The sequence below is a fragment of the Ambystoma mexicanum genome, chromosome 11 (genome assembly GCF_040938575.1).
Source record: "Ambystoma mexicanum isolate Mex_15411 chromosome 11, UKY_AmexF1_1, whole genome shotgun sequence".
NCBI lineage: Eukaryota > Metazoa > Chordata > Amphibia > Caudata > Ambystomatidae > Ambystoma > Ambystoma mexicanum.
Genome location: NC_090934.1, coordinates 399,923,383 through 399,936,959, shown reverse-complemented (window position 1 = coordinate 399,936,959; position 13,577 = coordinate 399,923,383). Strand labels below are relative to the sequence as shown.

The following is a 13,577-nucleotide window of genomic DNA, read 5'->3' as shown; positions in this document are numbered from 1 at the left end:
ACTAGCTGCGTGTTACTCAACAGTAGCTCCTGGGTGATACCAGACAGGCAGGTGCTTCTTTTAGCCCCTGCTCATCAAATCTAATTAAATAAAACACTATGAAAGGAGAAGTCACACCATAAAAGCGACAACCAGACAATACAAACACACTTGATAATTAATTTAAATTACAGAGAATGGTGAAAGGAGTGGAGGGAAAGGAGTGCTTGTTCCATCGGACGGGGTCACCAGTATCTAAAATTATCACCAAATGGAGCCACCAAGCCCATTTGTTCTATAGAGTAGAGCGAGCGAGCGCGCCAGCGAAGGCTTGAAAAACATCTACCGCTGTCACTTGTAGATGAAGATACAAAACAAAATAGGGGATAACTGGAAGTTTTGGAGTGAATCCTAACCTCTGGCATTGCTCTGGGTAGCCCTCCAGACCATCGGTCTTTAGCCTACCAAGCCCGATTTGCATATGGTCTTTCCCCTTTTTGTAATGGCTTGGCAGCGAAGAACGGTGGTCTGGAGGATTGTCCACAGCAATGCCAGAGGTTAGGATTCATTCCAAACCTTCCAACCACCAGCTCTTGTTTTGCGTAAGTCACCCCGAGTGGGACGGGTATGCCCAGACGTGGATCCTATGCCTGCTGGGCCTAAAGACCCAAGCTACTCCTCACTGATGAGGCCCAACAAGACCAAAACATGTTTGGGGATTGGGGTCTCAAACAGGTCGGGCTGGACTGCCCCTTTTGAGGTGGGAACAAACCTGATTTGCATACAGTCTTTCCCCTTTTCTAACGGCTTGGCAGGCGAAGAACAATTGCATCGAGGGTTGCTGTGAGCAAAGCCAGAGGTTAAGATGAATTCTAAGCCTTCCAGCCATCACCTCTTGTTTTGCGCAAGTCACCCCAAGGGGGACGAGTATGCCCAGACATGGGTCCTGTGCTTCCTGGGCCTAAAAACCAAAGCTGCTCCTCACCGATGAGGTCCAACAAGGTCAAAACATGTTTGGGGATTGTGGTCTTGTGCCGAAGGATGTGGCCAAGCAGTTTGGGCTGTACTTCCCCTTTTGGGGTGGGACCAAGCCTGGTTTACATATGATCTTTCCCCTTTTGTAATGGCTTGGCAGGCGAAGAACGATGGTCTTTAGGGTTGCTTAGAGCTATCCCACAGGTTAGGATTCATCCCAAACCTTCCAGCCATCACCTCTGTTTTGCAACGTGCATATGAAGAGCCAGGAGTTTCTATGCGGTGCCATTGCCCCCTGGAAAGCGTTTTCCAATGCAGAGGGAGTTCTATAGAAGGTTACAACTGGAGAAGATGCTTATAAATCCCCTGCTGCCCACATGTCCACCCTCCCCACCTGCCCGGTTCTTAGCTCCCTTGTACGTTTTGCTTCCCTCACTGTGCACATCCCCCTTTGACTTGTAAAGCGCTCTGTTGCTTTCCAAAACTAAGTCCTCTGTGCTCTATAAATACCCTCATAATATTATTAAAGTCATCGGCTCGGCCTCGGAATTCCCCCACCTGCACCAGGAAGTGCATTGCATTGTAGGTATGAACGCAAGTGTCCTGCATAGAGCTTCACACAGGGTGCATGTGCTGTAGGGAAAGAGAAAACCAGCACAACACAGCACGTCTGGCTGACCAGCATCTCTGTCTCAGGAATCCCCGTGGATGGCACAGGAGGGCCTCTTTCACTCGGCAAACACCATCTGTGGTAGGAACCCCACTAATTCCCTTCCTGCCCACTCCCAGGTACATCAAGGAACACCAAGAGAAGGCCCACAGCAGAAGTACCCCTTCAGACTGCCATAGGCAGCTCTGTGGAAGTGGCTTACGTCTGTTGGCGAGATTAATGTTTAATTAAGGTTGGCAGGGAGAGTACAGCACCATACAATGAGCTCTCTGCCAACTTAATTAAAGGGAAGCTGGAGGACAAACAAACATGCCAAATAACCAAGTCTCCTGGCCAGAAATGTAGGGAATGTGGAGAACAATATGTGCTGCCTTGATACATTTGGCATAGCAGACCTGGCTTCCAGGGCACCGGCTTCTTGGGTAACACCTGCCCAAGACTGCGAAGAGGTGCACAGAAATGGGTCAAAGTTAACAGGGTGGCAGGGGACTCTTCGGAGGATGGTGCCCTAAACTAAGGGGACAGAATCTGGGGTCCTTCATTCAACACCAGGTGCGGAGGGCGGAGAAGGTGCTGCACGATGCAGACAGAGAAGCTAGCGAGACAAGATGCAAACACTGGAAAGTGGGGTGGCGGAGGCCGGGTGTTGGCGCTAATATAGATACGCAGATTCCACCCCTAGGTTTAAACATACTATCGGAGGGATAGCTCAGGGGCAACGTATTTGTCCAGGAAGCTAGACAAACAGAGAAACACAGACTCGAATCCCGGTCCCGCGCTTAGAGCCTGGTCTCAATATTATAAAATATTAAGTACAAATTCTCCAGACTGTGGGCACCATACACATCTAAAAAAACTTTTATGAAACCAATACGGTTTGGGTTAGGCTTAAAATGCCAACTGGGATATTTAGGCCATCGATGATGAAGGAAACATTACACAAGTAACTTGATGGACGGCTCTGCTGTGCAAGGCGTTACTGGGGGCTGTGGGGGCCTGTGGGGGCCGGTGGGGGCCGGCAGAAACATCTGCACCAGAAGCTGATCCTGTGGGCATAGACAATTGCTGGAGGGCCAGTGCCTTCAATGGGCCAGCCCTCAGTACGTGCACTTGTTATTTTTGAGAATCTCAGTACCTGCACTTCTCAACGCCTGAAAGAGACTACCGCTACCCAACTATGGTGGGCGGTGAAAATGTAAGCGTTTCATTACTTTATCACAACTTTAAGTCCCATGGTAAGGAGAGGGACTTTCGGGAAAATAGCCTACTCTGCGATCCTGCTCCTTGGCCCTTAATTGAATCTCACTGGGTATTGCCTGCAAACAACAGGGTGTGCTTAAGGGGCACCTGTGCCCAAGGTGCTACGCCGAAACGGCCGGCGTCGAAAGCGCTGAGCCCGATGTCCGGCTTCGCACCTGCACTTTTTTTTTACCCGTTTAAAGCACTGCGGGGGACACGCACAGCACACATAGCCTGCTGCTCCCTGATGGTGGTTGTGTACACAGATGATTTAGCCGCCACCGCGCACACACACACACACACACACAGACGCGGGTGGGGGGCGTACCAGGGGCATGGCTCTGCTCGCACACATGATGCACTCGCGCTGGAGCCACAGGGGGTTCTGAGAGTCACATGAAGGCAATGCTGGGCAGCTGAGAATCCACACGTGAATCCCGCCCCCCTCCCCCCTCAGCACTCCTTCTGGGAAGGGCACAGCCAGCCCTAAACCAACAACCGCATTTGCGAAACATTTTTTGGCTGGATGCAGACAGTAGAAACATGATGCAAGTCGCTTGAACAGAGCCGTCTCTAGGGGAGGGCAAAAGAGGCACGTGCCCCGGGCTACCCCCCACCCGTGGCGCCCCTCCCTCCCCCGTGGCTGCCTGCTTTTTACAATGTAAATAAGAATCTCGGTGCTGCACCGTGCACTCCTGACCGCGAGTCTGCTACCTCGGTGCTGAGTGACAAGCACGTTCAGTGTTCCGTTTATAAGTACATAGAGTTTGGGTGTTCAGTTCGCTGCAGCCCGAGTCGTATACACCCGGGCCCACCCGGATGGGAGGCCCGGGGACGTAAGCTGGGAGGTGGGGGATTTGTGTGAAGTCCCGTGGGGCAGCGCCTGTTTGGCGCTGCCCCACTTAGCATGCACATGGTGGGGTCGGGCTGCTGGGTCCCGTAACAATGGGAACCCAGACAGCGCGTCTCCACGACAGGAGGGTGAGGTGAGAGGGGCAGGTGACAACCGGTAGTCACTGCCCCTTGTCACCTTGCCCTCCATACTTCAAAGGCCCCCCTTCCCAGCCTGCGGATGCTGGGCGGGGGCCTTTTGAAGTTCAAAGAAGGGGCCGCCTTGCCCCAGGCCGAATTTTGCCTTTATCTGGCTGGGGCAAGGTGGCCCTTCTCATTCTTCCTCCCCGTCAGCCACGAACAGCAGCAGGACGGCTGCAGGTCTGCACAGCAGTGAGCAGCTACAGACGGAGATCGAGCACATCACAAGAAGTGAGCAGAACCCCAGCAGCAGAGCCTCCGTAGCACCGCAAGCAGAGCGTCAGCCTCGGGCATACAAGGACTTCGGTTCAAGCCCCAGGGAGAGTGCAAGAAATTATTTTTGGCCAAACAATTTTAAATTTCTCTCCGGCTCTGGGAGGACACTGGAATCAAGTAAGGCACGCTCCGAAGTGCTCGAGGAGGTCTGCACGGCGGTGAACGGCCGCACACGGAGCGAGCAGAGCCCAAAGAAGACGGGTCCTCGAGCACAACACAAGGAGTGAGCAGGCCTGCAGCAGCAGAGTCTCCATAGCACGGCAAGGAGAGCATCAGTCTCAGGAGTACAAGGACATTGGTTCAAGCCCCGGAGAGGGTGCTAGAATTTATATTTTGCCAAACAATTTTTAAATTTCTCTCCGGCTCTGGGAGGACACTGGAATCAATTAAGGCAGGCTCCGAAGTGCTCGAGGAGGTCTGCACGGCGGTGAACGGCCGCACACGGAGCGAGCAGAGCCCAAAGAAGACGGGTCCTCGAGCACAACACAAGGAGTGAGCAGGCCTGCAGCAGCAGAGTCTCCATAGCACGGCAAGGAGAGCATCAGTCTCAGGCGTACAAGGACATTGGTTCAAGCCCCGGAGAGGGTGCTAGAATTTATATTTTGCCAAACAATTTTTAAATTTCTCTCCGGCTCTGGGAGGACACTGGAATCAAGTAAGGCAGGCTCCGAAGTGCTCGAGGAGGTCTGCACGGCAGTGAACGGCCGCACACGGAGCGAGCAGAGCCCAAAGAAGGCGGGTCCTCGAGCACAACACAAGGAGTGAGCAGGCCTGCAGCAGCAGAGTCTCCATAGCACTGCGAAGGGAGCGTCAGTTTCAAGCTTACAAGGACATTGGTTCGAGCCCCAGAGAGGGCACAGAAATTATACTTGGGCTAAACAATTTTTTAATTTCTCGCTGCAGAGGACAGAGGTCAGCTGGAATTCCCAGACGCACATATCGACAGACCTGCACTAGAAGGAGACTGAGTGAGAGCCACAGCATTTTACCTCGCCTGGGAACTACAATAAGGGGGAAGAGGACCCTGACCCACACAGCAAGTTGGGAAACACTAGGACAACCCATTACGAACCAGCACACAGAGACCCAAACAGGCAAGAGATGGCCAACGCCTTATCCCTGAAAGACACATTACTCCTGGAATGGGCCAAAGCAGCGGAAGCCGTTCATGGCATGGATGTGGTGCAGGAAAGAATGGCAGAGCTCGCATCCACCAGTCTCAATGAAGATGACGCAGACGCCTTGGAAGAGGAGGTCGACGGCGAGGAGGAGCCGGCAGAAAGGGAGCAGCCAGCTAGGAAGAAGCAGCGCCTTGATGTCCGCAGCATGCCCGCCTCTTCAGACACCCACCCAGGCACCAAAAGAAAAGCAAAATCAGGTACTGTGGAAAGCAATGATTTGGGGCCTATGCTTGAACAATTTTTAAAATGGCACAAGGGTGCGGGTGCTGGGAAAAAGAGGAGGCACAGGGATGACTCGAGCAGCTCCAGCAGCGAGAGTGACAGCACAGACACAGAGTCGGAATCGGGGGGCGAGGAGGAACAGGGCCACCTTAAAGCATGGGTTGGGCCTAGCCAAGATGTACCGTCTCCAACCCCTCATATGACTAAATATGGGAGGCGCACTGCCGGCAAAAGTGTAAATAGAAGCCTAAAGAAGACCATTGCATGGCACATTGAGCGGAAAATTAAGAGAAAGATATGGAAAAAGCAATTTATTGACATTTTCTGCCTATTGGAATATGAAGATTTAGGTTTTGGCATTTCAAAAAGGGATAAGAAAGAGGAAGAAAAAGAGAGAGCAAAGAGGCCCACACTGGAGAAGAATATTCAGAACTGGGAGGCCTCTTTCCAAATACTTTCCACAATAATTCTAGAAAAATTCCCTGAAGAGGGCACAGCACTGATTGCCTACCACCACAGAATTTTGGAGATTCACAATACCTTTGGGGGGGAGTCTTGGCTGCACTATGATAGAGAGTTTAGGAAGGAGATGCAGAGATTCCCTGACCTGGGCTGGGAGGAGGAAGACCCTAAATTGTATCTTTTTCATGTCCTAAAAGAAAACTCAGCTAAGAGCGCCCAAAGCAGCAAGGATTATGAGCATCAGTATAATAGAAGGGGTAGAAACAGGCAACATAACCAGCGCAGGGCTCAACAGGACAGTATAAATACTAACAAAAACAAACCTCCCTTTCGAAGAACGCCCCCAGGGGGGCAAAAAACAGGGCATAATCAGAGGCAATCTGGCAATCGCAGCAACGGGGGGGCCAAAGGAAGCACTCCGGGGTCCTGCTGGTACTTCAACAGAGGGTCATGTAACAAGGGCACAGAGTGCAGATACAAGCACCAATGCAGCACATGCAGTGGTGGCCACAGCAGCAACAATTGCACAAAAGCCTCTCCTTCCAGGCCCAGCCCAAAAGTCACTGATGGCAAAAACATGCACTAGCTATAGATTAGGCGCCTCACCAATAAAAATCGACCAATTGCAAAAAATGTTAGATAACTACCCTGACCAAGCAGCTAGAGCATCCCTGGCTCAGGGTTTCAGAGATGGCTTCCGGATCCCATTCAAGGGCCGGGGATCTCCCACCATACCCAAGAACCTAAAATCGGCCTCATCCCTAGCTACCATAATAAGCCAAAAAATTGATAAAGAGTTGCAACTAGGGAGGATTGAGGGCCCCTTCCAACATCCCCCCTTCACTGAGTTTTTATGCTCCCCCCTGGGCATCGTGCCCAAAAAAGAGCCGGGGGAGTTCAGGATGATCCATCATTTATCACACCCACCCGGTAGCTCTTTCAATGACGGCATCCCCGCCACGGAGGCCGCTGTCTCTTACAGCTGCGTGCAAGATGCGGTCGACCTAGTAAAACTGTCAGGTAGACACGCACTCATGGCTAAAGCAGACATTAAGTCAGCCTTCAGGCTGCTGCCTGTGCACGAGAGCACCTACCAGTGGCTGTGTTTCCATTTTGACAATAAATTCTATTTTGACAAATGCCTTCCCATGGGCTGCGCCATTGCGTGTGCCTATTTTGAACAGTTCAGTTCTTTCCTACAGTGGGCGTTCCAACAGGCCATGCCCAGAGCCAGAACAGTACACTATTTGGATGATTTCTTTTTCACCGGCCCAGCTGGGTCCCTCCTATGCAGCTCATCCCTAAAAACATTCAGCGAAACCATGCAGGTGTTAGGGGTTCCGCTGGCACCCGAAAAAACTGTAGGACCCACCACCACCCTGTCATTTCTAGGAATAGAGATTGACTCTTCCATGGGCGAGTGCCGCCTGCCCAGGGACAAAATAGAGGACCTTCTTCAGACAATAAGGCAGATAGCAGGCAGGGACAAGGCTACGCTGCGTGAAATACAGTCCCTTGCTGGGAAGCTGAACTTTGCCACCAGAATCATGCCCCAAGGCCGGGTTTTTCACAGGAGCCTGGAACTAAAAATGAGGGGGGTTACAAAGCCACACCACCACATCAGACTGGGCAAGGAAATAACACAAGACCTGGTCATGTGGGAAGCATTTCTTAACAACTTCAATGGCCAAGTGATATGGCGCAAACCCATGAATGGGGCAGACAAAAGGTCCCTGTTCACGGATGCGGCTGGCAGCAGAGGCTTTGGGGTATGCTTTGGTAACAAGTGGTGCGCCGGCCACTGGCCGCCCTGCTGGCAGCAGAGGGGCTGGACCAGGAACATCACATTGCTAGAGATATTCCCCATATGGCTGGCACTCTACCTATGGGGGGACCTGTTGGCCAACACAGAGCTGGTCACATGGTCAGACAACATGGCGGTTGTACACATTTTAAACAAGGGTGCTGCCTCCTGCCCTCTGGTGCTAAAAGTGTTGAGAGAAATGACGAAAGTCACCCTGAAAAATAACATCGTTATAATTGGACGGCACATTGCAGGCAAAGATAATAAGGCCGCTGACGCTCTGTCCCGTTTTCAGTTCTCCACTTTCAAGGCACTAAACCCACAGGCAGAAGCCAAGAGGACAGCGGTTCCGGAAGAGGTTTGGGCCATCATGGACACACCCAAGGCACCACCCGCCAGCCAGCCGGTAACAGCTCTTCCCTGAGATGCCCGCCCCCAGCTCTACCCTCACCCCCGGGCCTGGACAAAAGGGGTTGCCTTTCCCGGCACCACACTCCTACAGGTGAGCCTAAAGGCGTTTTAGGGGAACTGGCCAAAAAGGCGCTGGCACAGAAAACTGCCAAAATGTACAATAAGTGCTTGACTGATTTTGGAAGGATCACAAAAGTCACCAACATCAGGGATATACAGGAGTGCCATGTCAATGACTTCATGGAATGGGCTTTCAAACAAAGCAAAAAGAAGGCATGGGCTTCATCCCATCTGGCAGCAGTGTCATACTACACTAGATTAGCGGGGGCACCCGACCCCACACACGGCGCACTAACCAGATATGCTCTCAAGGGTTGGTCCAAAATGGAAGGGGTCAAGACAGACACCAGGCGCCCCCTCAATTTTGCTAAACTAAAAATTCTGCTAGACACCCTCCCTGCAGTATGCAACAATGCCTATGAGACCTCACTATTTAGAGCCGCCTTCACACTAAACTACTTTGGGGCGTTCAGGATCAGCGAGATAGCCTCCAAAAACACAGGATCAGAGGAAGGGCTGGATATAGGCGACATCCACATGGGGAAGGATTCCATGGCTGTGAAACTGTGCAGGTCCAAAACTGACCAGTTAGGAAAAGGGAGGATCATCAACCTGTACTGCATTGAGGAAACAGAATATTGCCCCATTTGCACCACCAAGGCATTCATGAGCAAGCGCACCAGTCGGGGGGGGCAATTATTCACACACAAAAATGGGTCTGCCCTCAGTAGATTCCAGTTGAGGTCTGTCCTCAAGAAGACTATAATAGCTATAGGATGGAATCCTACTGAATTTGGATCCCACTCCTTCAGGATAGGAGCAGCCACCTCAGCCTGGATGGGGGGGATGCAAGAGAAAGCCATAAAAGGGATTGGGGGTTGGAGATCGGGGGCTTACAAAAGATACATCAGGAAAGACTTGATCTAATAGTATCCTCCATCTCCCCCCCCCCCCCCCCTCTCTATTTTCCCCATAACACAGGCTACCCCCCATCCCAGACGGCTTGGATTGTGGGTCACTCTTTCATTACCAGGGCCAGCAGATGGCTGGAGGAAACCCAGGACGGCATGCATTTCCAAGACACCATCACCTACTGGTGGGGTAAGCCGGGCATGCGCTGGGGAGACCTACACGACAAACTCGCCGGCCTACTGGGGGCCTGCTCACCTCCTCCCGATTTTCTCATCATCCACCTCGGGGGCAATGACTTGCCTCAGCTGGGCAGGAAGCTTCTCCTGGCCGAAATCTGCACCTCCCTCAGATCCCTGGCACACATGCTAAGACTTCGAACAGAAGTGATGATGTCAGAAATCATCCCTCGCCAACATTGGCATGGGGCGGAGTGCAACAAAGCCATGGAGATTTCTAGGCGCAAACTGAACAAAGCTGTGGCCAATTTCTGCCTTTTCTCAGGCCTCAAATTTATTAAGCATGGGATCTCGGTACACAACCAGGCCATGTTCTGCAGTGACGGGGTTCACCTGTCCATTGAAGGCATGGACATCTTCACCAGGAATATTTTCTGGACCCTTGCAGCCAGAGGCTGTACTTAATCTATAATCCCTTATTTTGGGGGGACCTGGGAGACGCCGGTCAGCATCCCCTCAGGGTGGCGGCGGGGAACAGCCTCGAGCGGCCCCTAATTGGGATTAGGGCCCCCTGCTCACCTGTTCCCTCTGTCCCCAAAATATTTTTATTGTTATTCCTTATGTGATGTTATGGCTGGTTTTTCTTTCGCACCATGGCTGGTACAAAAATAAAGCTTGTGGCCAAAGTTTTTTCCACCTCACATCCTGGTCGTCAGTCTCCTCACTCTTGCAACTGTCATTTCTGTATTGCCTGTCTTGTCACACTTGTCATCCATCCATGTCACTCGCATGCCACTCCCCAACACAAAAACACTTCCAGGCTTATACACCCGGGCCCACCCGGATGGGAGGCCCGGGGACGTAAGCTGGGAGGTGGGGGATTTGTGTGAAGTCCCGTGGGGCAGCGCCTGTTTGGCGCTGCCCCACTTAGCATGCACATGGTGGGGTCGGGCTGCTGGGTCCCGTAACAATGGGAACCCAGACAGCGCGTCTCCACGACAGGAGGGTGAGGTGAGAGGGGCAGGTGACAACCGGTAGTCACTGCCCCTTGTCACCTTGCCCTCCATACTTCAAAGGCCCCCCTTCCCAGCCTGCGGATGCTGGGCGGGGGCCTTTTGAAGTTCAAAGAAGGGGCCGCCTTGCCCCAGGCCGAATTTTGCCTTTATCTGGCTGGGGCAAGGTGGCCCTTCTCATTCTTCCTCCCCGTCAGCCACGAACAGCAGCAGGACGGCTGCAGGTCTAAAAAACCATCCCTCCCACCCTGCAAAAACTGTAGGGAAAGGAATATCGAGGGCCAGATAGAAGATGGAACACAATCATATTATTAGGGTAGGCTAAAACGCCTCACTTTATAAATTAAACATAAATATTCAACGCCAAGAAGGGCCTCCTTCTAAAATACCGGGGGGTCTTGTATCTATTAGTTAATATTCTAGGAAAAGACAGTTATAGAAGACCCAGGCGCTCAGATCCACCAGAGAACATCAATACAGGTGGGAGCGCTAAGGGTTTTACAAAACTGAAAAGGAGAGAGGAACCTGAGCATAAGCTTGTACTAGTATGCCTCAAGTATCCACCCCCATGCTTGCAGAAGGGGGGGTCTCACCACAAGTGGATCAGGAGCAGGGTAAGTACCTAGTAAGGCTCCGGAACCCACCCCCCCTCACATTTTTCTATGTAGGATAAGCACACTGGGGTACGCAAGTGGATCGTGGGCAGGGGAAATTCCCAGCTATGCCCTTAGAACCCACCCCAGTGGCGGAATAGTATAACACAAGCACGGAAGGGGTTTTCACACAAGTGGTTTGAGAGCAGAAAAAATTCTAGTAAGGCTCTCTTTTTGAACCCCCCCCCCCCCCCCTTTTTTCCAGCTCGCCGAGGGGGTCTCATAACGTAAGTGGATCGGGAGCAGGGGAAGAAACCTAGTAAGGCTCTTTGAACCCACCCCGGCTGTAAAAACAAGCAGCTTTAAGCGCTGAAGGGGTTTCACAAGGCAAGTGGATCGGGAGCGGGGTAAAAACCCAGTAAGGCTCTTGGAACCCACCCCGGCTGTAAAAACAAGCAGCTTAATGCGCGGAAGGGGTCCCGTGGCACAAGGGGATCAGGAGCAGGGAAGACCCTAGTAAGGCTCCAAGAACCCACCCCTGATGAAACAACTAGCCCGCAAACGGAGCGTGGGGGCTTCAAAAACTCAAGTGGATCATGTGTGTAATAAATGCCAAATTCATCCCCGAAGAGTGGACCAAGAGGCTAAAACGCCTCCATCCATGGAAAAGTACAGAACACACAACCCAAAAATAAAAATGGCTCTAAGAACACATCCCGCGGATGATCAAGTGAAAGGCTTCACAACGCGGGGTTCCTGTTCTATCTAGAAATACGGATCAAGAGCCATAACTTCAGCGGAAATCACCCTGTGAGCGAGAGAGGGTGCAAGTGCTAAACCCGGTCGGGTTGGACATCAATAAAGGCACACAAGCGCACACCTCCCCACCTCACAGGGAAAGGACAAGAGAAAGCAGGAGGAACCTGCTCCAAAGACAAACAATTACGAACATGTCACAGCTCACACGCTGTGGCCAAACAATTGTCACAAGCATTCATATGAATGGCGGCGGGGAACAGCCTCGAGCGGCCCCTAATTGGGATTAGGGCCCCCTGCTCACCTGTTCCCTCTGTCCCCAAAATATTTTTATTGTTATTCCTTATGTGATGTTATGGCTGGTTTTTCTTTCGCACCATGGCTGGTACAAAAATAAAGCTTGTGGCCAAAGTTTTTTCCACCTCACATCCTGGTCGTCAGTCTCCTCACTCTTGCAACTGTCATTTCTGTATTGCCTGTCTTGTCACACTTGTCATCCATCCATGTCACTCGCATGCCACTCCCCAACACAAAAACACTTCCAGGCTTATAGCGCTTTGACCTTTTGCTAATTTGCTGCAACCAAATTTGAAATGCCCGTTAATAAATTCGAGTGCCACATAATTCGGTGCGCTAAGCACTCGTTGCAATGCTCCATGTTGCAATGTTCAAATACAGTACCACATTCTAGATAGGCCAACGCAGACTTTCCTCTCGGGCCGATGAGCCTCAGAGTATATACCATACAGCTACTGTGCTATAAAACGACGGGCCTGCAGGAAATAGCAGGGGCGTCTCCGGGAATCAAATGTATGGGGGCCACACACACAAGTAGCGGGGCTGCCAATAAAATGTTAATGTGTATGCTTTTCCCCAAATTGGCGTGGGCAAAGTAGTTCAAAGTGGCCCGCGGGAGGTAGAAATCATGCTTTTATACAGAAACCAATTCTGTATATCCAGTCATTGCATCGAATACAAAGCATCGAGAGAAACAAAAAAAGCATCAAATGCATTTTTTTTCCAGAGGTAAAGGTTTTATTTTAATTATAATGGGTTTTAATTGTAAAAAAAAAAAAAACGGGTGTTGGGAGGGAACCGCCATTAAAAATGCATTCAATGCTTTTTTATTTTTAAATGCAATCACTATAAACCAGATGATATAGTGATGTTGCCGATATTGAACATATATATTGGTATATCTCCAAAATGTGGTATATTGCCCAGTAGCAGGTAAGTCCACTCCTGGTTTCGGGACTTCATGGGTAGTTTGTTCAGATGTTGCCCGTCGTCATTGGCTGGTAATGGATACCTGCCATTTTATGCACTTTGGAATGATAACAGTGTCCATATTGTGTCCCGATCGCATCTGCTGTAGGGAACCTTTCACAAGTATGCCATTAATACCCACAGGTCGCAATGCCCGTTTGTGCATTATGGGTGTGGCTATGGGCGTTTTCCTGCAAGGTCTGCGCAGATCGCAATTGGGGTTGTGGGTTCCCTTCTCAGCAGTGTCTGTGTGTGGACATTTCACAGTGCAAATGTAGCAAGAGCACAGAGATTATCCAGACGGGCATGTGAACGAGAGGAGCGCAGTGTGTGTGTGTGTGCGGCGCTCCAAAAGCGGTCAACCAGCAACCAGATACGATCCTTTAAAGCAGTGTCTTCTGCAGAGATGGGGCCACTCTGATGTCTCGAGGGCAGTGTGTCCCTTTCAGGCCAGAAGAAAAAAAACAGGCTGAGCAAAGCGGATGCAAACATGCAAGTGATGGCTGGGGAAAGGAGGACAGCAGATCAGATCACCAAGCCCCCTGCTTCC

The 13,577-nt window shown here is 51.2% G+C and overlaps 2 protein-coding genes across 10 annotated transcripts in view; one reads left to right on the top strand and one right to left on the bottom strand.

The window, feature by feature from the left end:
• Nucleotides 1–13,577, bottom strand: part of PACSIN3 (protein kinase C and casein kinase substrate in neurons 3) — a 564,411-nt gene that overhangs the window by 545,218 nt on the left and 5,616 nt on the right. The window lies entirely within an intron of this gene.
• LOC138503442 (uncharacterized) lies at nt 3,697–12,187 on the top strand. The gene is made up of 2 exons (XM_069623179.1): nt 3,697–5,549; nt 8,136–12,187. Exons 1-2 carry the CDS (start codon nt 5,273–5,275, stop codon nt 9,236–9,238), a joined length of 1,380 nt encoding a protein of 459 aa, XP_069479280.1. The 5' UTR covers nt 3,697–5,272; the 3' UTR covers nt 9,239–12,187.

Bases quoted from the DNA above. Each gene is read 5' to 3' on its own strand.
- LOC138503442 (XM_069623179.1), top strand. From the start codon at position 5,273: ATGGCCAACGCCTTATCCCTGAAAGACACATTACTCCTGGAATGGGCC. The intron at 5,550-8,135 runs GTACTGTGGAAA...TCCCGTTTTCAG, and splicing joins CAAAAGAAAAGCAAAATCAG to TTCTCCACTTTCAAGGCACT.